Source organism: Saccoglossus kowalevskii, chromosome 5, assembly GCF_978046115.1.
Source record: "Saccoglossus kowalevskii chromosome 5, keSacKowa6.1, whole genome shotgun sequence".
Lineage (NCBI taxonomy): Eukaryota > Metazoa > Hemichordata > Enteropneusta > Harrimaniidae > Saccoglossus > Saccoglossus kowalevskii.
This window is the reverse complement of record NC_140645.1, coordinates 21,705,932-21,733,016: the sequence shown is the minus strand read 5'-3', so window position 1 is coordinate 21,733,016 and position 27,085 is coordinate 21,705,932. Positions and strand designations below refer to the sequence as shown.

Below are 27,085 nucleotides of genomic sequence, written 5' to 3'. Positions count from 1 at the left end.
GTGTTTCTTGTTTACCTGATATTTGTCTATGGAGATTCAATTAGTGGTTTGAGCCCTGAATTTAGTAGTTTCCTCTTTACTTAATGAAGTGCGCCCCCTTCGGCCTAACATCGCCATCTTTTATGCAAATTAGAAAAGGTCGTACGATATTGTGAAGCAACCATTTGTTTTGAGGGAAGACAAGTTGAGTCTCGCTGAATACCGGAAATGATCATAGAGTTGACGAGAGATTATCGGTGAGTAGGATGTTTATTGTGATTTTCTTCGATTGACAGACGGAATGGAACAGTTATTACCGTTTACGTAGCAACGTTGGAATCACCGTCAACAGTCAACACAGAATAAAAAACAGTCTGAAAGTGTCCTAGCCCTGAGTACAGTCCTGTAGGTTGGCCTCCTTCCGCTGATCATTCGGCCATTCGGCTGATCAGCGGAAGGAGGCCAACCTACAGGACTGTACTCAGGGCTAAAAGTGTCCCGTCAACGGAAGAACGCGACAGTTTTTCTATGTAAAATGACAAGCTACTGAGATATCTGAGTTTCGATAAGATATGGACAGCTGCGACAAACACTATTTTTCGTTACATTCACATATTCGAGATAAAAGAGCTATACATGTCAAAACAAACGCGTGGTCTTACATGAATTTTCCAAATGCATGTTTGCTTATATGGGTCAGAGGTCACCTGTCAAACTACATGTTTCTGGAGTTGACACAATATCTGTTAACGTGTTATGTGAAGCGTCATTTCTGTAATAATAAAGAAAATTATAATAACTATTTCAGCTTGCCCTGGATCTTACGACTTCAGTTTGGAGCCGTTTTACTACATGCTTGATCATGAGTCATTCTGTTTAAACATTTGTTTTGTTTGATATTTACAATGCCGAAACAGCTCCAAAGAATTTGTTCATACTATATATACCTTAGTTTATACATAGACCTTAGAAAGAAAGGTTTATGGTTTATAGCCATATTTATAACTATTTGCAATAACTGAAATGACAAGAGCTCCACATTGTCTACACTCGTTTATTTGCATGTGCAATCATTCAAGTGTCACAGTATGGACATACTCCATTGTCATAGCAACTGTGATCGACAACTGATTCAAAAACGAAAGGCTTGCTGATTGAATGATGTTGAACTAGCTAATACATATTCATTAGAACTCATTAAATTCATCAAAACCAAAGCAGTTAGCCAATTCGCTAGCGAGTTTGCAGTTGGCTGCCCCAATACTTCTGAGACTTGCTGTAAGAATGTGATCAATGCGGCAATTTGTGTGACAGGTTTAATTACCAATAAAGTTTCATTGTAGTTCGGCAGTCACAATGGAGAAATCTTTGCTCAAGAAACTCAACATTTAAAAACAAATATTGATATAGATAATGGTCAGAACACAGACTGAGTTGTTATTGCTAATTTCTAACTTATAATCATAGTCCGTCTGACACTGATAATAATCTTTTCTTTTTTTGCAGATTGAAGCAGAGTAATGGAACTCGATAGATATGTGTTTATCCCTGCGGTGACTTCCACTTTCCTTTTCTGGTTTTCCCTCTATGCTTTATTTTGTCTGACTTTGCCCGATAAGAGATGGGAATGGAATTGTCGCTTAGTAACTTTAATCCATGCCTCAATAATTTGCTTTATGTCATGGCTTTATGGATTTTACTATAATCCCTGGGTATTCACTGATCCAGGTGAGTGGGGTATGACATTGTAATTTGGCTGGGGAGGATGCCCTTGTCCTAAATCACTCGCTTAAAAATGTTAGTGTTCAGTATTTCCAGTACCTTTACTGATTATTATAAATTTACTGATCGGCACATGTAATTAATACTACATACCATATTTACTCTACCGGTATTAGTAGCATAAATGTGTGCATAAATGACAGATGTGTGTCTATGGTCAAAATAAGGCACATTCTTCTAATAGATAGATAGATAGATAAGATAGATAACAGCTTTATTACAACCGTGTAGAAAATTTTACATTTCTAATTTGGTGTTTAAAATGTAATAAAGTTAATAATGAATAACTAAAAAAAAGTAAGTAGGCGAAAGTTGAGTAAATAAAAAATTTAATAAGTGTGACTGAGTGTATTCTTTTCTTTGTTCATTTACTGTTACTCAAGTACACATAGAGGGCTATAATAGTATTTTTATCTTTTGATTGTAAGATATGTTTAAATTGTTTTTCTTTATCCAAATTCAGGAAATTTGCATTTACACAGTTGATAGTGTGAAACATTGCGTCTTTGTTTTGTGTACAATTTACAATGTATTAAATGATGTTCCTCATTTTCAACTTCGTTACATTGGGAGCATAACCTGTCTTCCACTGGTGTTTTTGGTTTTGTATAACGACCTTTTTCGATGGCAAGTTTATGGCAACTTAATCTAAATTGAGCTATTGTTTTGACGTGTTGTGGGTTGTTCATCACTTTTATGTATTCTTCTTGTTCCAAGGAGTCTTTGAATGTCCTGTATGTGCGTAATTTGGCACTTTCCCTTTTGTTTTCTATATTCCATTTGTTAATGTAATATTGTCTAATTGAATTATTTAGTTTTTGTTTTGTGAAATCTGTGACATTGTTTTTGTTGTAAAGTTTCAAGTTTCGTTCTAAGGTAGTCAACCATGCTTCTGTGTAAGTATTGTTTTCCATGTCTTTTACAGCATAAAAAGCTAAATTGTCATTGTCTATCGTTTTGAGGTGTTTGTAATAGTTAATTGCTGAGCAGTATATTCTGCTTATCAGTGGCTCTCTTCCCAGTTCCATTCTGCATCCAATTTTGCTCACTCTGTTGCCAATGTTAAGAATTTGACGACAAAAGCGTAGATGATATTTTTCTGTTGCTGTTTTGTCCCAATTAGTCTGATTTTGGAAAATGCCCCATATCTCACCTGCATATGTTAATATGGGTAGTTGTGTCACATTCAGGAGTTTTTCCTTTATCCTTATACTGTTCATGTTTGTTGGATATATGTGTGACTGGATCCTTGCAGCTTTGTAGGTCTTGTCTGCCAGTCTGTCTGCAGTAGAGGTTATTGATCCATTGGCCTTAAATGTTACTCCAAGATATGTGTATAATCCTGTAGTTTTTATTTCTTCATTGCCACATGTAAATCGCCTTGTATCTGGTTTGCATCCCGAATTCCTGAATATAATCACTTGCGTTTTGTTTGTGTTTACTTGTAGCCCCCAGTCGGAAGTGTATTTATGGAGAAAGTCTATTGCAGTTTGTAATCCTTCATATGATTTTGATAGTAGTGCAATGTCATCAGCATACAATAGGCTATTGATAGTTTTATTATCCAGTTCTGGTGCATTTGTTTCAATTTCTGTGAGTCCTGTGATAAAGTCATTTATAAAGATGTTGAACAGGGTTGGACTCAGAGGGCAACCTTGCTTAACTCCATTTTTAGTTTTAAATTGTTCTGTTATTACATCACCTAATTTGACTACTAAATCCATATTAGTGTACATGTTCTTAATTATGTTGTATACTTTTCCGTTGATGTTGTTACGTAGTAGTTTATAGTACAATGCTTTCCTCCAAATTGTGTCAAAACACTTTTTGAGGTCCACAAAACAACAGAACATTTTTTTCTTTTTTTCTTGTTGTTTCTTTATAATTGTGTGGAGAGTCAGAATGTGATCAACTGTTCGTTTTTTTCGTCGGAATCCTGCTTGGTTCGGATGAATAATCTTATTATTTTCTGTATGATTTGTGATTCTGTTGTTTATGATTATACTAAATACTTTAGCTATGACATTACCAACTGATATGCCGCGATAGTTGTTTGTGTCCATCTTGTCTCCTTTCTTGTGTATTGGAGTAATAACACTAGTGCTCCATATTTCTGGGTAAATTCCTGTTTCTAGCACACGATTGTACATATGTTTCAATGCTTGTTTAATTTGTATGTTGCTGTATTTTAACATCTCTCCTGGAATACCGTCTGGTCCACTTGCTTTGTTATTTTTTAATGCTCCTGTTGCCTGCACAACTTCTGTTAATGATATTGGTTTATTCAGCTTATGGTTGTCTTCTGTTTTATTCTCTAACTGTTCTAGTTGTGTTTTCATTTGTTTTATTCTATCTAATGTGGCAGAGTTATTGTTTCCAATTCGTTGAAAGTGTTCAGTCCACACTGAGTGTGGGATTTCTTTCAGTTTGTAATTTACTTTGGTTTTCGTGATTGAGTTTATTTTCTTCCAGAATTCTTGTGCATGTGCATGTTCATTTTCATTTGCTGATTCAATGCGAGATAATATTTTTTGTTTCTTGTCTTTTTGCATGCTTTTTACATACTTCCTGAAGTCTTTTTTCTTAGTGTAGTAAAGCATTCTGAGAGTCCCATCTGAAGGGTTTTTTTGTAATATATTTGCAAGAGTTTGTAGTTCTTTTTTCTTCATGTTACATTGCCTGTCTGTGTACTTAACTTTCCTACGCATGGTCTTCTTCTTTGTTTTTAATTTTATGGAGCATTTGTTTGCTATTTTGTGTATCATCTCTTGGAATTGTATTGCCATATCATGACTTGTGTTGTTATTATTGTTTACTATGAATGTGGACACAATATCTTCACTCTCCTTTGTCTTCATATATAGCTTGTACATGCCTTTATTCATTGCATTCCATTGATAGCATTGATGTACTGGTTTAAGGACTTCATTCATATCAGTGAATTGCTTGTATTTTGGTATTTTCAAGATAGTTTTGATAGGACAGTGGTCACTTGCCTGTTGTAGTTGTTCAACTTTAAAATGAAGGATATTCTGTAGTAGTGTTTCACTTGTGATTGCATAGTTCACTGTGCTGGCACCATGATAACCGTAGCATGTCAGTTGACTTGACCAATCTCCTGAAGTCCGCCCATTTAATATCCGTAGACGATTTTCATTACATAGTTGTGTTAGTTCCTCTCCAAATTCATTCTTCCATGTATCCGTGTTTCTCCTTTTTTTGACTATTTTATCATATGTATATGTATCTGGTAATGGCATGTTTATGTGAAGGTTGTCCTGTTCATCTTGAATTGTATCTTCAAGGTCTTTTGTTCTAGCATTAAAGTCTCCTTGTATAATGACATGTCCATTGAGGCTATACTGTTGGATTTCTTTGTTGATTTCGTCATATGGATTGCAGTCATTGTCATTGTAGAAAGTGGAATTTTTTGGTGGAATATATATAGTACCTATGTAGATGTCCATTTCAAGGTTGAAGAAGTCTTTCGACATTTGACACCAAATAGAGAAGTTGCTAGACTTTGACATGATCTTGACTCCACTTTTGATACTATTTCTGATGAAAATACTGATTCCTCCTGATGACCTCCATGCTTTTTTATTTTTTGTCCTAATGTTGTGATAAGTATAATATCCCTTAGGTTGTGGTATTAGTTCTTTACTTTCAGTATTCAGCCATGTTTCTGTCATTCCATATATGTGATAATCTTTAATGTGTGGTTCTATATCTAGTGAACCTTCTGTTTTAATGTCTATAGTTCCTTCTCTTGGTTTGTAGTTATATCTTAGACCAGCAGTGTTCCAATGACCAATTGTAATGTAATTTGGTGTCATAGTATCATTGTACTTTTTATTTCTTTTTTGTTGTACTGTCATTAACAGGTTATTTCAAATTGTGTTTCAATGCTATGCCCTTTGTTGTATCGATCATATCCTCTGGGAGTATTTCTTTCTAAGGGCAGTACATATTTCTTTGTCTTCTTGTATCACTGTACTCATTTGTAGTGTCTAGAGGATCACTTTTTTGTTGGTGAGTATGGTTGGAGTGACTATATTCTCTGGATGCAGGAAATTCTCTTGGTTCTCTTGGTTGATTTCTTCTCGGTCTTCTTTCCAGTGGGTAAGACTTGTTGATTTTTGTATTTATGTTAGAAATGAAGCAATGAGTTCCTGTATCAATGTTAAGATGTATTCCGTCTCTTCCTAACATGTTGGGTGTTATGTTATCCATTACAATGAATGCTGTATCATGTGATTCTGTGTTTTTGATGTATCTGTTTACTGCGTTCATAGTGTTGGATGTTGATTTGCTCCAGTGTTGGCGAGGGAAGATTTCACATAAGAACACCTTTGTTCTTGGATACTTCCTGTGTGTTTCTTTTAGTAATTCTTTCATTTCATTCTTTATTGATTGAACATCTGAGTCATTGTCGATATCATTTCCACCAACGTTGATTGTAATACTTCTAAGACTTGTTGGAAAGTTATTATCAGCTATGACTTCTCTAATGTTGGATATTACAGCACTGCTGTAGGTGAGTACCATTTGGTTCTTGGCGAGATATCTGTTTTGTATGTATTTTGACTGTGAATCACTGATGAGTAAGTGTTCTACTTGTTCTGGGATTCGTCTTATTTTGGATGGTCGTACATTACTCATGTCTTTTGTATTTGGTGTTAAATTTTCCCTGCTGACTTGGTTTTCTTTTGGTGTGTGAGAGTGTTGTCGTACTACGTCACTATATTTTTTGTTTTGATTTCGCACTGGACTTTTATGTGGTGTTAACATTTTTTCTTGAGTATAATCATCCTTCTGGTATTTGTTTCTCTTTGATACCACTGTCCATAGTTGTTCATTTACTGGTGTACAAGTAGATGTATCTATCTTCTCGTGAAGTTGTTGGAATTCTGTCATAATTGTAGTTGTTATGGATGATTTAATGTCTTGTACTTCCTTCTTAGTTTGTTCTTGTGCATTTATTTTGTCACTTTGGAATTGTTGTAGTTGTTTTGTATGTTCCTCTTTTAGTCTTTCAATTTCTGCAGTTTTCCTTTGTACATCATCTTTAAGTCGTGTGATCTTGATAGATTTCCAGGCATTGTCTTCTGATTCCTTATTTAATGACTGTTTTGTAGTTTCTAATATCTTTTCTTTATTTTGCAGCTGTTCTTTTAGGGACTGTATTTCTTTATCTTTCTTTGATATTTCACTTCCGATTTGTCCTTTGTTGGTGTCATTAGATATTTTCTTGAGAATGTTGTTATGACTTGTTGAGATATTTGCATCAGTTCAGTTATCATCATCATATATTTGTCATGTTTTTCTTCCATCATTTCTATAATTGTTTGTAGCATATTAGTATCATCTTTGTTGTAATCATGACTTGTTATCGATTTGTTTATGCTTACAGGAATTTTACTTGGTGTTTCTTCTCTTATCATCGATGTTGGTGTGTGTTGATATCTGGGCCTGGTGCTTGGTGTTCTTGTTCCAATATTTGTCGTAATTGAGTTAGCGATCCTAGTCTGATTAGTTGTGATGTCATCATTCAGTTGATGTTTGTTGTCAGGATCAGTGGTTACCTCTTCAGATTCTGAGTCACTTGAACTACTATCTCTGTATCTTATAGGTTTTGTGGTCGTTCTTCTTAGCCGTTGTCTTGTTGTATCTGTTTCTTTATTGCTGATTTTTACTTTCAGTTGTAGTTGTTTCTGTATGTGTCTCATCAGTATTAATCCTTCATTCATTATCCATTTGTGGTAGGAGTTTCCTTGTATCAGCAGTGTTCCATTTCTATAAACCTTAATAGTTACAGTATGGCCATCTTGATTTGTTAAATGCAGTTGTTCAGTTTTTTCCTTCAGTTTAATTTCATATTGGTGTTGGTTCTCTGGGTACGCTTTCTTCAAACAGCTTAACCAGATGTCAGTATAGTTACTGATTGTTTGTTTATCTTGACCTCCACATTGTTTCCTTGTAACTGGTCAAAGGAACTGAAGAAATCTTTCAAGCTCTCTTCCTTAAATGTTTCAACTGGTATTGTTGCTATGACATCTACAGTATTACTGCCCATTTCAAATTTGACCTGATTTGACCAGTTTCGTAGTAGGCTTTCACTGTGTTTTTGTTTTGAGTAATTTGATAATAGAGCAATTACCATACCATACAAATTCATCCCCTGTTTTAATGTGTGATTTTAATTGATTTTTTCTCATTGTAATGTGAAACTTTACATTTTGTAATATTTTGTAAGTACTTAGTGAATACCGGTACATGTAATTTGATATTTACTTTTAAGTCCTTTATAAGCCAACAAACTTGTTTTTTTTTTGTTTTCTACGATTTGAACAATATATTGTTTTGTGGCCGATATTGTTCTTTTGCCACCAAGACGGAATTTCCGTGCATTTGGAATGTTCCAAATCCCCAATTTAAAATCCATCTCAGAATTCCAATTCCTTGTTATATTATTTTATATCTTAACACTGTACTGTGCTGTACTCTACACTGATTGAAATGTTATTTCTGGAGAAGTGATAAAACATTATTATCATGTTTTTCAGGTGGAGAAATAAATGTATACGAAATGCTGGTGCTGGTGATCTGTGTTGGATATTTCATATTTGACATCGGATGGTGTATATGGTTCTATGATCCAAATGAGAAATTCATGCTTCTTCATCACATACTGACAATATTTGGAATGTTTCTTGTCTTACACAGTGGAAGGGCAGGCACCGAACTCAGTGCTACCATATTTGGTACTGAGCTTTCCAACCCATTTCTGCAGATACGCTGGTTTATGCGAGAGTCGGGATATGACAACACGTGGTTGTATGAAATTAATGATTTTGTTTTTATGATGGTGTTTTTCATTTGTCGCTCTTGTATTGGAACGTATTTCCTTTACACTGAATGGTCGCACCCACGTCCCTGGTTACGGTTTAAACTCGGTGGGACTGCAATCTATCTAATTAGTGTAGTATTTACAATCAACATTGCTTCATTTGCTTTCAAAAAATACACTCGTATGTTCCGTAGATGGAAAAGTAGAAGGAAAATTGCCAATGGAGATATCAGAAATGGGCATGTATGCATGAAGCATAAGTCTGAATAATGAAATAGTTTAAAATTGTGATCAAGAAAAGTAATTTTTTTTTTGCATTTTGTTTTATTTAAAATTTAATGTAGCTTGGCCCTTTGAGTGCTAATGTCATATTTTGACACCATTTACAAAATTTGTTCATACAGTCTGCTTCCACTTCACATAAAAAGTTGATAAAAAATGACAAATCAAAAACTAAAACGAATATCTAAAACTGTCTGTATGGTCGAAAATGGTGATGTAATTTACTGAAAATTTTACAAAATATGAAAATATTCGCACTAAATTTTTGTCAGGAAAAATATCTGACACTCAAAGGTTTAAGGTGATAAGAGATATTACAAGTTGCATATTTTTCAAAAGTGCCAATTTGTTTTCAAAAAAGTCATAAATTATGTGAATTATATTTCAAGGGCAAGTACAGGGATGTATGCGATAATGGAGATATCAGAAATGCATGCATGCATTAAGAATAAGTGTGAATAATGACATATTTTGAAAATTGTAATCAAAGGCAATTCTTTTTATTTTTGCTGCATTATGCTTGATTTAAAATTTACTGTAGCTTAAAGAGCGGTGGTCGTTGCACTGCGCATGTGTGACATTTGTGTTGATAAACATTGATTTTCCCATAATCCAATGCGCTCTTCTAATAGAAATTACAAGTATGAGGTTTGACCTTAGCGCGACTTGCAATTGATTACCGCCGGTGACCTTTGATACCTTCAAATAACCTTATTAAAGCTTGGTAACGTCTCAGTTTGCACTCGTTGATCTGCGCAAAGGTGAAAGTCGCCATCTTTGTTTATATGAGACCCATATATCTCGTGCATGCGTGGCGCAACGACTACTGCATTTTAAAGTGATAGAATAATACAAGTTTCCTATTTTTCAAAAGTGCCAATTTTTTTTCAAAAAAGTCATAACTATGTGAACTTTTGCGAGTCATTATTTCAGTAATAATGGACAATTTGCTGTCCATTATTGAGTGATGACAGGGAAAAGACGGGGATGTATGCAATAATGGGTGAAATCAGATGTACATTACTTGGGGTTTGCAAGTAGTGTGACATGATACCAAGATCCTGTTTCAATCTCGTTCTCGCATAAGCGTTCCCAACTCAGAACAATGCGCATGCTCAAGGTAACTAGGATACTTAGAGGTACAAGTGGATCAAAATAGCTGCTCACGATATGACGAATTACGAGAACTATATTTTCTGTACATTTTTGAAGTATTACGTTTTTTCACTATGATAGTGGTGAGACAAATTTCATTACAAACCTTGATATGTTATATCAGTAGATCGTAGCTTCAGTCTCGCTATCTAAAAGATGAGACTCGAATGGGATCTTGACGTGATGTCACCATACAGAACTATGCGTGTTGTTGCAAACCCAGAGTACTGTAAAATGACTGATTTAGCATTTCAGGCATATTCAGTGGGTTTTAAATTCATGGTTTTATCATTTAGATAATGTGATCTATGCTAAATTTTATATATTCACTGGGCATTTTTCAGTCGGCGAAATAAGCAAAATTAAAACCCAGTGAATAATTAATCCTTTTACAGTAATGTACTTCTGTTGAAACGCATACATAAGTGATAGAACATATTCTTGTGTGAAAAATGCCTGCGCATCCACCAAACCCACTCTAGTTTGTGTAACTGTATTGATAAACCTTAGCATTTAAGGAATGACCATTTATTATTCCTAATGGGGGAGGGGGATTCTCAGTGCTTTTGAAAAACAAAATCAATGGAACCCCCCTTTATTCATTTTGTAAAAGAGTGTGTACCCCCCTTTAGAAAAAATTAAAAATTTGTATTGATCTTACTATATTATTTTTAAATATATACAGTTTTATTTTGTGTTCAATAAAAAAGGCGTAAAGTAAAAAAAATCTCAATCTTTAAGAGAAAAGTATTTGCTCCTTCAGCCTTGATAAAAAGTCACTGCCCCCCTTTGTGGCTTTGGAAAATATGCTGACCCCCCCCCCTGTTTTGCCCATCCCCTCGGGAATAATAAATGGTCATTCCCTCGGTTGTATTGTAGCACAGGCTATATTTTACATAAGTTGTGTCAGAGGTGTACATGTATGGTTGAGTACATTGTACAGGAACCACATCAAACATGTCCAGTGTGCCCTCTTAGCCAATACGAGGTGTCAACGTTGCGCAGAGAATTTTCATAGTTATGCATATTCCTTGGCATGTCATTGACTCATTAGAAAATCATACATTGAAAATCTTACCTTGACAAATATCTCGTAATTTGGTTAAAAAAAATCACATTTTAATACCGATAAATAAGTGTGAAAACAAATGAAATCAATGATCACAACAATTTTGTTTGCACTGAGAACCACATACAATCATTTTTTTTTCAAGTTCCAGCAATCAACAAGCTGACCAACCTTGATTATTGGGGCAGAGCTACGTCACAAGACGTTTCACGTTGCTAAGACACGCACCACTGTACCACGTATTTCTATGGGCTCTGCCCGCACTGCTGAGGAACGTGGAATGCCGAGTGAATTTGAATTTGAGAAAACAGGAACTCAACTTTGAAGTAATCCTGAACAATCAAATTTTTATATGTTACACACATAGGGCTAATCTTGTTGCACTGTTCAGGGGAGTCTCAAAAACCATCCCAAAGTACCGTTTTCTAAGACTTTTCGGCCTTTGTTTTCACCATGATGGTTGCCATGCGATGAAAATGCCTGGATGTCTGCCCCGAGAATTGGGATTTCATTTTGACTCTTGTTAGAAGGTACACTGAACATAATTGTAGCATTCTAAAAAGAATGAATTCTAAGTACATTTAATAATTTACTTCTGATTCCATTCTCATTTTTTTTACCCATAATGCTACTAATATTTCCATAGTTACAGGAATATTCTGGTTCCAACTTGATTGTAGCACAAGTTCAAGGGCGCCCTCAACATGTAAAGTTGGTACAAGTATAAGAGCGCCCTCATTGTGTATAAAGTATGTTTTTCTGAATAATTCAGCATTGTTTATTTATTTCATCAATACTTTCCTCCATTTTCTTCTAAGAGGGGAGTATGTAGGTAACAAAAACTTTTGTATGATTAGGGTGTACAGAATTCCAATTATTTGAATGAAGTTTACAATTTTGTAAACCAAATACATTTTTGTAATACAGGCTCAAAGGATCTCGAGGTACATCTATTTTTTTTTTACCCAATTATTGGAATTTAGGACGAGCAGTCACCTTGCTGTGCAAAATTCATGTATAGTGGACAATACATCAGACTGTAGTACATTGGACTAACTGGAACATCTTGTCACTTCTGCACCCTTGCAGTCTCCCTCTTGGGTGATGAGTGAACAAAATATCATTCATTGACAATTTTCTTGAATATAGCAAATTTAAACACATCAGAACATGGAAGATGTACTGTTAAGCACTCCAATTTTGTAAGGTGACAAATTTTCGAGTCTGAAAATTTATCTATGAGTCTACCAGAATAAAAGCAACCACGCATACATTTTTTTGAAATACCCATTTTATTTTCATGAAGTACATTCTTACAATTTGTGTAATAAATATGGAAAGGTGATGCATTACCTATAAAAATATTCCAATCCCAATAGATACACAAGTAAACATGCATCTGTACTAGTAAAAATGCAGGACAGCAACCACTATACCCGTAAAAACACTTGTTTTCATTTAGTAAAAATAATCAATTCTGCACATTATTTCCACGACAACTTTTTTGCCTACAACTTCATATTTTGATCACAGGTACTAAGCTTAGAGCGCCAAAATAAACTGATCGTGAAAAACCAATATTTTATTTCTGGAATATCCCTTAAAACTTATTAAGCAGCATTATGACTTTTCATTATTGGAAATTTACATATCAAGTTTGAAACACACTGCTGGGTGCTGGTATACATGTACAGGGTAAACTAATTTAGGTCTGTATGATTACATGGTAAAATGAATCACTAGCATGATATTTCAGCTAATTTAACTTTTCTTTTCACTACTGTATTTACTCAATTATAAACACATCTCTAATGAATAATTAGAAATAGCTACTTATGACTACAGTGATGTACACCGTTTCATTTTCCAAGTTTTTGCGTCTATTCATGGTCTTGACAATAAATATAAATTGATGTGGGGGTTACAATGCACAGTCGCGGCATCGCCCACATAGCTGGAGTCGTGAAATCTATGCATAAAATAAGGTAGACGTGTCATGGGGTCTCTTACTCAGTGCATGCACTACTTGTAGAGCAAATACCTGTATATGCATTTTTCAGTTACCACTAAAAGTAATCAACCACAATTGAAGACTGGTATTTAAAAATGTGTTAATTGAAATACATACATGGTAATGATAATTATTTGAGAGGTTCAATGCTGAAAGGTTCTGGAATTGGCAGTCAATGAAAGCTAATATGTAATACCTTGGGAAAGACAAATGGCACGTTTTAAGACTCTAAATAGCACCCAAAACTGATTCAAGTAAATATTTTGTTTAAATTTTTCTAACACACTCATCTCCTAGCAAACCTATCATTTGTTTCTGTATGATTTATAAAGATGTTCCCTGATTGGCTTGTCAGTTGGTAGTCAGAGTTATATAGCCAATCAGAGGCAGGCTTGCAGGTCACTTCTCAGAATTGTGTGTAGGAACATGTGTTCAATACTGTTTCACCTCTATCAACAAACATGCTCAATGTTCAAAAAACATAAATGGGGAAACTAATAAATTCAGTTCTGCTTGACATTCATAAATGTGATATAGTTTAATTTAAAACGACACTTTCTGTTCAGACTAGTCAAAACTCACCAAAGATACAACATGGATAAGAAACACGAATGTGCAATATTGTTATCACAAAAACAATCAGCACACAGGCCTATTTATTGTTACAGATTGCTCATTTGTATGTTTTTTACCAGTATGTCAAAATCCATATTGTATTTTTAACTAAAATTTCATTTCAAATTTAGGCAACAGTAATAAAAAAAAATGTTACAGCTTATTATTTATTTTTTTCTCATAATTTTAGTAATAATCAATAATGGAGCTATGCCATTTATGGAAGTAAACTTAGTTTCAATTTTTTGACTATGAAAGTGGTGAATCGTGCCACAGACATGCAGATATCAATGATGAATTTGAATTGCAACTTCCATTGATCCAAGTCTAATAAATATGACAGACATAATTTATGCTACATTATAATTTAGGCTAGCCATATTATTGTTTTCATATCAATTATCTGCTGTAGTTCAATTTTTGCTGCTGAACTACAGAGTATCAAGATTTGACGATATATGGCATTCATGGCATTTGTGACACTGCTACAGAATTTGTTGATGTTTATCAATTCGCAAAAATTTGTTTTTCATGAAATTAAAATGATATACAATATCATTGTTGGGATCAGACGAACAAAGTTCAATTTCAAATTAAAATAATTAGAAAGTCATTTCTAAGTAAAACGAAATTATGATCTGGTAAATTATGTATTCATTTGTCAGTAAAGAATATTCATTTCAGTCAGTCTATTCATTTCGAATTTTACCACTAATGCGAAAACGCAAAGATTACTGTTTGTGTTTTCTTCTTAGAATGAATACTTACTTCAAGCTCACATGAAACAAATTTTTGAGAATTTAAAACGAAAATTTTGTAGCAAAGCACCCACAGTCACTTGGGAGCTGAAAATCAATAAATACTAAATTAGTATTTATTGATTTTCAGCACCCAAGTGACTGTGAAAGTACCATCCTATCACAAACAATCCTAGTGACGAAATAAAACTGTTAAAACAATTCCAAAAATGGTAAATTTGAAAATTATACTTCTATAGTATTAAAATTAATGTTACAGACTTGCTGTAAAATCATCTGATATTGCACAAAAACTACATCAGAAAAACAAAATAGCTAAGAGAATATTTGTACTAAAGTAAGTGTAAAAGTGACATGTACTGACAGTAGTCCCCAGGGGAAAAATGTATTAAGTAAGCTCTGAATATTAATTTTTTTGAAATGAAAATAAATAAATAAGTAGAACAAATGTTGTGTTGTACTGTTTGATTCAAGTTTTGTTTCAAAGTTTGGTTAATTTACACGGTTTCCATGGTGAGATCAGTGTCCGGTTCTTCTGCTACTTCAATTTGCAGTAATGAAGCATGGAGCATGACGAGAAACACTGAGGCGCCTATCAAGAAAAAAAAAGAATTAATTACAGGTTTCACACTACACTTAATCCGTATTAGAAAGAAGAACATGTCCCATAGTAATATTGGTAGTCCATCTGGTTTTTAAGGTACTTATAGCCTTGCAGAAAAATTTGAATAGAAAATACAAGTCACTTAGCTCAATTTGTGTAGGACAACCATAATTTTGAAGACTAATCGCTTTATTTCAAAAACAAAGTACTAATATTTTTTGTAAATTTTTAGCAGTCGAGTTGGGTTAATAATTTTAAGAAATAGTAGCCCCAGCCCCAAGATTTGGCAGTCTGTGGACCTTGCTACTATTATGGTAATTTTGAGCTTTTGCTGATAAAGATTATCCATATTAGGAAGATGGTCATACAACCCAGCTTTGCATATAAGGATTGTTATCCATATTAGGAAGATGGTCATACAACCCAGCTTTGCATATAAGGATTGTTATCCATATTAGGAAGATGGTCATACAACTCAGCTTTGCATATAAGGATTGTTATCCATATTAGGAAGATGGTCATACAACCCAGCTTTGCATATAAGGATTGTTATCCATATTAGAAAGATGGTCATACAACCAAGCTTTGCATATAAGGATTGTTATCCATATTAGGAAGATGGTCATACAACCCAGCTTTGCATATAAGGATTGTTATCCATATTAGGAAGATGGTCATACAACTCAGCTTTGCATATAAGGATTGTTATCCATATTAGGAAGATGGTCATACAACCCAGCTTTGCATATAAGGATTGTTATCCATATTAGGAAGATGGTCATACAACCCAGCTTTGCATATAAGGATTGTTATCCATATTAGAAAGATGGTCATACAACCAAGCTTTGCATATAAGGATTGTTATCCATATTAGGAAGATGGTCATACAACCCAGCTTTGCATATAAGGATTGTTATCCATATTAGGAAGATGGTCATACAACCCAGCTTTGCATATAAGGATTGTTATCCATATTAGAAAGATGGTCATACAACCAAGCTTTGCATATAAGGATTGTTATCCATATTAGGAAGATCGTCATACAACCCAGCTTTGCATATAAGGATTGTTATCCATATTAGGAAGATGGTCATACAACCCAGCTTTGCATATAAGGATTGTTATCCATATTAGGAAGATCGTCATACAACCCAGCTTTGCATATAAGGATTGTTATCCATATTAGGAAGATGGTCATACAACCCAGCTTTGCATATAAGGATTGTTATCCATATTAGGAAGATGGTCATACAACCAAGCTTTGCATATAAGGATTGTTATCCATATTAGAAAGATGGTCATACAACCCAGCTTTGCATATAAGGATTGTTATCCATATTAGAAAGATGGTCATACAACCCAGCTTTGCATATAAGGATTGTTATCCATATTAGGAAGATGGTCATACAACCCAGCTTTGCATATAAGGATTGTTATCCATATTAGAAAGATGGTCATACAACCAAGCTTTGCATATAAGGATTGTTATCCATATTAGGAAGATCGTCATACAACCAAGCTTTGCATATAAGGATTGTTATCCATATTAGGAAGATGGTCATACAACCCAGCTTTGCATATAAGGATTGTTATCCATATTAGGAAGATCGTCATACAACCCAGCTTTGCATATAAGGATTGTTATCCATATTAGGAAGATGGTCATACAACCCAGCTTTGCATATAAGGATTGTTATCCATATTAGGACGATGGTCATACAACCAAGCTTTGCATATAAGGATTGTTATCCATATTAGAAAGATGGTCATACAACCCAGCTTTGCATATAAGGATTGTTATCCATATTAGAAAGATGGTCATACAACCAAGCTTTGCATATAAGGATTGTTATCCATATTAGGAAGATGGTCATACAACCAAGCTTTGCATATAAGGATTGTTATCCATATTAGGAAGATGGTTATACAACCAAGCTTTGCATATAAGGATTGTTATCCATATTAGGAAGATGGTCATACAACCCAGCTTTGCATATAAGGATTGTTATCCATATTAGGAAGATGGTCATACAACCCAGCTTTGCATATAAGGATTGTTATCCATATTAGGAAGATGGTCATACAACCCAGCTTTGCATATAAGGATTGTTATCCATATTAAGAATATGGTCATACAACCCAGCTTTGCATATAAGGATTGTTATCCATATTAGGAAGATGGTCATACAACCAAGCTTTGCATATAAGGATTGTTATCCATATTAGGAAGATGGTCATACAACCAAGCTTTGCATACAAGGATTGTTATCCATATTAGGAAGATGGTCATACAACCCAGCTTTGCATATAAGGATTGTTATCCATATTAGGAAGATGGTCATACTACCCAGCTTTGCATATAAGGATTGTTATCCATATTAGGAAGATGGTCATACAACCAAGCTTTGCATATAAGGATTGTTATCCATATTAGGAAGATCGTCATACAACCAAGCTTTGCATATAAGGATTGTTATCCATATTAGGAAGATGGTCATACAACCCAGCTTTGCATATAAGGATTGTTATCCATATTAGGAAGATCGTCATACAACCCAGCTTTGCATATAAGGATTGTTATCCATATTAGGAAGATGGTCATACAACCCAGCTTTGCATATAAGGATTGTTATCCATATTAGGACGATGGTCATACAACCAAGCTTTGCATATAAGGATTGTTATCCATATTAGAAAGATGGTCATACAACCCAGCTTTGCATATAAGGATTGTTATCCATATTAGAAAGATGGTCATACAACCAAGCTTTGCATATAAGGATTGTTATCCATATTAGGAAGATGGTCATACAACCAAGCTTTGCATATAAGGATTGTTATCCATATTAGGAAGATGGTTATACAACCAAGCTTTGCATATAAGGATTGTTATCCATATTAGGAAGATGGTCATACAACCCAGCTTTGCATATAAGGATTGTTATCCATATTAGGAAGATGGTCATACAACCCAGCTTTGCATATAAGGATTGTTATCCATATTAGGAAGATGGTCATACAACCCAGCTTTGCATATAAGGATTGTTATCCATATTAAGAATATGGTCATACAACCCAGCTTTGCATATAAGGATTGTTATCCATATTAGGAAGATGGTCATACAACCCAGCTTTGCATATAAGGATTGTTATCCATATTAGGAAGATGGTCATACAACCAAGCTTTGCATACAAGGATTGTTATCCATATTAGGAAGATGGTCATACAACCCAGCTTTGCATATAAGGATTGTTATCCATATTAGGAAGATGGTCATACTACCCAGCTTTGCATATAAGGATTGTTATCCATATTAGGAAGATGGTCATACAACCCAGGCAGGAATAGTTGTCTGGCACAAAAAATAGAACAAGTTATGTGCTTGTACATTACTGCTCGTTTCCTATTAATTTAACTAATTTAAAAAAAAAGAGTTTACATAAATTTACTTTTTTTAAATACATAAACAGTTAAAATAGACAAATGTTGCTTTTCATGCAGGTCTCTATAAAGTGATTGCTTTTCAACACTAACAGCAACAGTGAGTTGGTTAGGAAGGTAATAGTTTCAAAGGTAATAGTTTCATGATGTATTGTATATCGAACAATGTAGACTACCGGTAAAATATAATTTGTCTCAGAAAAGTGAATGCACAGTTTTCTAGACAAGCAGACAAGATTAAAATCCAGCAATTAATTCCCACACTGCTTGCTGAAGTAGTAACCAGAATGAATAGGAAATTATTGCATCAGCAGGCAAGTTGTGCATTTTAGTATACTAAATGTGTATACTAAAATACTTACCAATAACCCAGAACACAGCAGATCCAGCACCAGCAAGGAAAAACAAGGGACATGAAAATAGCGTGATAGCTAAATACTGCTGGCCAACTGTTAATTCACGACCTAGAAAAAAAAAAAAATATTGCAAATTTAATTAGATTTAACTGCGAGTTGTGAAAGACTAATGTTGGTGTATTACAAGCAAGGTGAAGTTTTCTCCACCCTGGTCTGGCGTATTTGTGGTTAACTAGCTCAGTAACATCAGAAGATGAACAAATCAAAAGAAAAACTAAATTAGACCATTTTCCATTAATATAACTGTGAGATCCACCGTTATATGTGAAATCAAATGTAACAGGACAAACAAAGGTCATGTTCTAGTGACATCAAATCGTGAAAGCATGTTTTGAGTACTGGTATTTTTACGCTTAATAATGTGCTAGACACATTTCACGATGGTCAATTTTGATGAAGTAATGATATACCAATGACATATTTTTTTTTTGAAAAATCAGTATTTCAACATTGTAATATAAACAAGAAGCCACTCGGCTGAGAAAGCACCGCTGTTCGCAGTGCACATTTCAATTAAAGAACTGAAAATATTATTGGAAAATTAACAAATCTGAGAGGTCTACTTAAGGTAAGTACTGGTATAATATCAAAGAAATAGGACTTGCGGTTTTTAACATGAAGTTGAAAAAATTATTTTTTTACAAAAAAGGACAAAAGTATTCATCAAAATTAGAGGATTGAAGATATTATCACAAAATGAACAAATCTGAGAGAGGTCTACTGAAGGTACATACACCAAGTACCGGTATCAAAGCAATAAGAATTGTAGTTTTCAAGAAGAAGTCAAAAGTGAACGGACAATCATTATATAAGCAAAGTCAACAGCAGAGCTAAAAAAAGAATCTCCTGTTAAAAATCAAATCATTTGGTTTTTACGTCAAATGTTCGGTCAGCTTTTTTCACACATTACGCAAAATCTCCCAATGAATGAAAAATCTCCTATTATATTAGGCAGTTCACATATAGTCAGTAAGAAAGCTTCACCTGAGAAAGACATCACATAGCCAAAATTCTCATAGAAACAAAAATATATACAAGTTCAGCAACTTTATCAGTTGCACAACTTTTCCAATAGTGTCAAATATTTTGTAATCATTATGATTACTTTTACAGTAAATAGCAAAGCTGGTCAGTGCTACATTTGTTTAAAGCGAGAGAGTAGTCACCAGCGCATGCGTCCGATGGCCATAGCGTGTCATTGTTTACAAACAAGCGTCTACCCATGAACCTTTGCGTTTAAAGCGTGTTGTCATGGTCGCTTGGGACTCAATTCCTGCATGTACGCAGGTGACGACCCTCTCGCTTTAAAGGAAACATTCACTATTTAGAGATCTCATGCAAATAACGCTGACTGTACAGCATACACCTTTGTAATAAGTCAAAGGACGCCCTCTAGTGATGAGGTGCTGTAAAATGCTGAATTCAGACAACCTTTGCTCTATTAGAAGCACATCTGCAATATTAGTGTACATTAACAACCAGTTGCATTAATTGTAATTCAATTAAAATACGAATTATTCTGATGATAGACATACCACTACATAAGTGCATAAACTACTATTAGAGCAAAACATTGGGTAAAAGACTCAAAAAAACTTTGAATGATAAACACTATTACAGGAAAGCAAACGGGATATTTTCCTTTACATGTATTTCTATTGTAAATAAATTAATATATCTTTTAAAGGAGATGACATATCCAGACATGCAAAGGATGCTATGCTAGATGCTATAATAAATATGATATTACACGGTCACTCATTGGATGAGATGCTGAATTGTTTAAGTTACGAACAACAAAACCAAAACTGTTTTAATTAACAGTTAACCAAACTTTGAGTTACAGGCAACATATTTTTTTTTGTTTGGTTTAATGTTGCATGTAATTCGAAATTTAGGTTAATGATAATTGAACATGTTACAATTTGGACATGGTTTCACAAAAGTGGGTGTGGTTTCTAACATATGGCATGGTCCTTTTTGTGTCTCGATGTCTATAACTCAAACAAATCAGCATCACTCACTGCATACCCTCTCAGTGGATTCATTGTATGCTGGATCTTTGAAATACAACTTATTTTGACTATGGACACACCTCTATTATTTAAGTGCATGCATGCATACTAATGGTGCAAATACAAAAATATGAGGATACCGCAAACTATGCACACATTGTATGATACTTGCCAGTATTCCCATATATTTACCAAGTGTTTGTTTTGTGGCTGTATTTGGAGTGTGCTAGCAACTTAGCAAGGCTAAAAATCATTATGTGAAATGTAATATTGAATTTTGACCCATTACGCCACTTCAAACATTATTAGAAACCATATTTTCTCTATTACTGTAGTAACACATAGATTTGCATACATTAAAGAGATGTTCTCTTTGGTCAAATTAGTTATGCTTTAATTAATGATTCAGTATACAACAAATAAGATTGTTTGTTTATATGTGCATCTAAAGGCATTTCTAATAGAGTAAATATGGTATCCTATTAATGTGGTGTATATAACAAAATTTGATTTGTAGAAAACTGACAAGAAATGCAGTAAAGACACAGTGTCATTTCATTCTCACAGCCATGTATATAAATAGAGAATTGGATAATTGGGAAATGGCATATCCCAGACCCATCCAGTGTGTGCCTAGAAGCCATTATAAGAGTATGGTTACCATTTCTAAGATCATTATAATCCAGAGTCTGTCCTGATGTTCGAGTAACTACAATTTTGTGTGAATTAAAACAAAGAAAATATCAGTTCACATTTTAGCAGAAGCATTTTGACAGAAGGCCACTAAATGCCTTAGAGAATCAGATATTTGTCATTCAATATTTTAATATCAACTTGATACATTATTGGACCATTGGCATGCAATATTAAACCCCATTCTCACTTAATAATGGAGCTGAAATTGTACAGAGATCCAGTAAACCTGCATATTTCACTGTTAGGAAATCGAAAATCCATTAATTTTTCAGCAGTTGACAACTATGAATATGCAAAATTTCAAATAATTACAGGCTTTCCGTATTTACTTAATATAACTAACATGCAGCCAGTTAGCATCCTCAATTTTAATAGCCACACCTTCAGATTTCTACCAACAGTGCTTTGCAATGGCCTTTAATGCTATGTTTATTTAATTAGCCTTTTTAATTCCACCTTTGTGTGCCTACAGGTCTCCAAGTCTTTAATTATAGTAATTGTTTCCTATAAATAATAATGAAGCAGCGAAAATAGAATCAACAGGAAAGACGTTAATTCACACCAGCTGTCAATCTCAGACTATTATGGGAAATATTGAAATGATGATGAATGAAATATTGAAATGATGATGAATGAAATATTGAAATGATGATGAATGAAATATTGAAATGAATGAAAGACAGCTACATCTGTAGACTGCAATGATAAGTTAAAAATATAATACTCAAATGACACCAACTGGATGAGAACAGGTACAAGCCGCAGATGAGAAAATTATTAAGCATAAAATTAAATCTGGATCAAACTTAGCATAACATTAACCATTGAAACAATATTACATTTTCCCCATTGTTTTGACCCTATATACTGTATTTGTTCTATTAGAAGAGTTTACATCAACATAAAATATTGTGTTAGCATAATTATTTAAGTTTGGTTTCTGATAACTAACATTAATTACAAATCTGGATAAAATTTGGCATCATATTAACCACAGTTCCTCTACAGACTATAGAGGGACTGTGCATTAACCAAACGATATTACATTTTTCCATTATTTTCACCCTATATACTGTATTTGTATTTGAGTATACATTGACATAAAATATTGTGTTAGCATTATGTAAGTTTGGTTTCTGATAACTAACATGTTTCCAATTAAACTATTCTTTATCTTTACTATAGAGTCATAATATATATTAATATAACGATATTACATTTTCTGATTGTTTTGTCCTAGTTTAATTATACTATATGCATAAGTGCTTTTTCTCACATTAGAACAGTGCGAGTTGTGAGCATTTCAAAAATGTTATTCTAACAAGGGATTTTACTGAAAATGTGCTTCTAATCTAGCAATTACAGTATATTCTCATTTAATTTAATGGTGATACTGTATTTACTTCAATAAAAGTGCACATAGTGACATACACTGGATCATTAAAGTACATCTCTTTGTTTGGCCATGAGTGCAGATACTACTAATAGACCAAATATAGCAACTGCTTTATTTTGTATGTGTAACTTGACTCCAAAAACTACGTTGAAGGTATGTAAAATAAATTAGGTCAGTAGTATTTTCTTGAGATTTAAAAGCAATTTTTCATTTTTGCCTTCTACCATGTTTTGAGAGTCCACACAAACTAAAGCTACAAGTACAGACTTTGGGTTTAAATCTTCAGAGGATGGGTGCATCACTACTACGGTTAGGAATTAAATAGTGGATATATAGCATACATTACCACCTGTAATACCCATGCTGATTTATAGTCACGGTGCGGCATATCCTGTGAAGGAAAATTAATATCCATACGTACCCCTACCTAACAGAATGACTTTTCCTGCTGCTTGTCGAGCTTTGATCAAGTAACATCCACCAACAAGGAAAATACAAGCAACTAACAATAATGGCGATGTTATACTGGAAATAAACAAAAACAAAATAAGGATTAGTAAAAGGATCAATGGACTTTACTAAAGCAACCGTCATGAATACTGAATTTAAAATACATTTAGATTTAGCTAAAACAATTATCATATTTATAGTGTATGCAATATGTAAATGGAGTAAGTCTATGGTCAAAATATTTTATCTGTCCAGGATATATGATTCGGACGAGAGGAGGCCATCAAGAACAATCAATGATGAAACAACTATTGTATTCATTCCATTAAAAACGCTTCTCAAATAGAAGCACAAATGAACCAAGAATTGAATACTGTAAAATACTTTATTTTAGCTGGAATTAATTTGTGCTGAAAAGACTTTTTGAGTGCTTTGTATGGAATTTATTTTTACTGATTTTTGACGAGTTGAATGTAAAACAAGGTATATTCACTGGATTTTATTTTCACTCCTTCAGCGAAAATAGCAAAAATTAATTCCAAGCAAAAATAAAGTATTCTACATTAATTAAAATATATTTTATTTTGAACACAGAAAAATCTTCCGTAATTCACATACTGTAGAATACTTTATTTTCGCTTGGAATTTATTTTCGCTATTTTCACTGAAAGAATGATTCCGTGAAAATAAAATCCAGCGAATATACTTTTTTTCCTATATTTCACATTAAACTCATCAAAAATCAGTGAAAATAAATTCCATACAAAACGCCCAAAAAGCCTTTTCAGCGAAAATTAATTCCAGCGAAAATAAAGTATTCCACAGTAAGTGTATACTCAACTAATGATACATGTAATTTTTGGTTATGCACACTACTAATAGTACAAATATGGTATGTCAATTTTGGTTGCAATTTAATAGCTGAAAATAATTTTTAACCATGAATTATATTCCATGTTTGACCAAATTCAGCTAATTTACGTTACCATCAAAAATGGCCACCAATCATAATTCTCGATATAAGCACAAACAAACATTTGAACAACTTGGCAATTTTGGAATACTAGTACATCAAAAAAAGTAACTGATGTAAGCAGACATGTGTAACCAACATTCAAAGTTAGAATAAATCAGTCATTTCAACTCAGACTGTGTTTTTAAGGCATTTTGAATGAAATTATAGAAAAATTATCAAGAGAATACAAGGTTATTGCAAAGATGCTGCGTATACACAAATACAGCACAGTAACAGTATCGGTCGACATGTAGCGGAGGTCAACACAACTGTATATTATCAGTACTGTCAGAATACTGTAAAATACTTTATTTTCGCTTGGAATTTATTTTCGCTATTTTCGCGGAAGGAATGATCAAGTGAAAATAAAATCCAGCGAATATACATTTTTTCCTATATTTTACATTAAACTTGTCAAAAATCAGTGAAAATAAATTCCACACAAAACACCCAAAAAGTCTTTTCAGCAAAAATTAATTCCAGCTAAAATAAAGTATTTTACAGTATTGGTCGCGCACAGATATAATGATATAATATGCAAGATGAAATCTCCAATCGTACTGCTACAATAAATTCTAACCCTTGAGCACAAAAGTCAATTTTTGTCATCTAAAACTAGTAATTCATGACCTATTGCCAAAAAAAAAAATGTGTTCCATTCGGAAAATGAATTATGGAAAAATATACAAAAATAAAACATTGTAATTTCAAAGGAACTGTAACAAATTGTATTTATCCATGAGTGACCAAATTCTGGCAAATATACGAAAAAATACGAGTGAATAAAATGTACATAAAATTGCCAGAAAAAAATTTAATGGGGGATGAAAAAAATAATATCAATATATTCAGCTGCACTGTGGAAGACAAGCTGTTACTGTTAATGGATACAAGACTAGAACTCGTGTTTGTTATATCCTTTCAATCATAGGTTAAAACATCAACTCATGACAGGTTTCAGTAACATGCCACAAAATCTACTGATGTGAATCGTCAAATCCGATGTAAGCTTTACCAAATCATGTCGTAACTGTCCAAGTATCTTTCTGATGAAATAATCTGATTATGAAAATATGATTTTTCACTAATTATGATGATGAATGTAATTTAATAAATGTAAGTTTCGCAATATGCTTAATTTTTTTTGCTTTAATTCTTTTTTCTTCTTTTGTTATTAAATCATGCATAAGCAGTTACAGCATGAAATGAAAGAATACAATCTTGAGACTAATAATGGTCACAAACTAAAATTATTTTCACTGATTTATCCCTTCAGCGGAAAGAGCAAAAATAATTCCAAGTACATGTATCTAGTAACAACAAAAATTTGATTTATTAAATGACTTTTAAACTTGCAATCTAATATATGGTCACACAGTGTATACTTCTATTTGCTATATATTCATGCAATTTTTGTATCCAAACTCAAGTACATTCATGTATCCAGTATCGTAAATGTGTGCCAGCTTATTTGTTATGGTGTTACCCAATGACACTAACAATATTTTCATGGAAGGAAATTAAGACACTAAAATTTAAGAGATCAAAGCAAAAGTCAAACATGAATGTCTACAAACTTGGAGTGTCAGTTAAAGTTTACTCACACACATATAGTTGTAAACCTGTTGCATTAGTTATTATGCATCTCAGGAGAAAATCTTGCAATTCATTCATTCATTTGACTCACTCATGTTACCCAAAATGATCTTCGCACAATTTTTTTTATGTTTATTAATTTTTTTTTGAGCATTTAAACTTTTGGAAGATATTTCAACAAATGTAGAAATAAACATAGGCATGTATTATGAATGTGACTAAAATACAAGACTATAACATAGGTACAGTAGTATAGCCAAAAAGGAAGATTATTGGCAGTAGACCATTTTTGATCTGATCATAAAATGAATCATCATGCACATGTATCAGCAGGACAAACCAGACAGCCATCTTTAATCAAATCACAAAATTAATTAATACGTATTCCTATATGACACATGTTCTAAATATCAATGAAAGCATAGGTGAATTAGATATAGTACTGGGGTAATATGGCAAAAAAACGGAATGACTTCACTGCCAATTGTAAAACTAATTGTCATGAACATGTATACATTTACTAACTTGCATAATACAAGATGGCTGCCAGTCGGCCATATCGGAAGAAATCACTAAACCACTGCATGTGCATATGTCCCACATAAAGTACTAAACACATGCAAATCTATAAATCTACACAGCAAAAATTAATTTTCAAAGTGAAATGATGACATCAAGCTGTTAATGTATATCACAAACGTGCATCTAATTTGCTATTCTATTCTATTTGCTATCTAGTACTGTAACAGCATTTCAATAGTAACTTAAAATGCATGATGGCATCCCTATCTGGGTGCTCTCTGGATTGTTTTGAGTGTTAGTATGTGTAATAATTAAGAACAGAAAACAATAAATGACAACGATTCCATAAATGAAATTATTAAGATATTTAGTTAAATTTTGAAGAAGAAAAAATCTGCATATACTACATTTACTAAAGACAGAAAGCACAAA

General features: G+C 33.4%; 2 protein-coding genes across 4 annotated transcripts in view; one reads left to right on the top strand and one right to left on the bottom strand.

Moving 5' to 3' along the window:
* The first annotated feature begins 152 nt into the window (after nt 1–152).
* On the top strand, nt 153–9,804 carry LOC102800749 (TLC domain-containing protein 5-like). The gene is made up of 3 exons (XM_078011430.2): nt 153–236; nt 1,486–1,707; nt 8,328–9,804. The coding sequence occupies exons 2-3, from the start codon at nt 1,500–1,502 to the stop codon at nt 8,879–8,881; spliced, it is 762 nt and encodes a 253-aa protein (XP_077867556.1). The 5' UTR covers nt 153–236; nt 1,486–1,499; the 3' UTR covers nt 8,882–9,804.
* A 2,586-nt stretch (nt 9,805–12,390) lies between these two features.
* The window catches only part of LOC100371120 (prenylated Rab acceptor protein 1-like), a 34,167-nt gene continuing 19,472 nt past the window's right edge, over nt 12,391–27,085 (bottom strand). For 2 of the 3 annotated variants that reach the window (XM_078011428.2, XM_085499226.1), the window contains 3 exons: nt 23,492–23,595; nt 18,910–19,011; nt 12,391–15,093 (listed from right to left, as the gene is read on the bottom strand). In XM_078011428.2, the coding sequence (XP_077867554.1) occupies nt 14,999–15,093; nt 18,910–19,011; nt 23,492–23,595 (301 nt within the window). In that variant the 3' untranslated portion in view covers nt 12,391–14,998. The remainder of the gene's footprint in view (nt 15,094–18,909; nt 19,012–23,491; nt 23,596–27,085) is intronic. The other variant, XM_085499227.1, reaches the window with a different exon arrangement.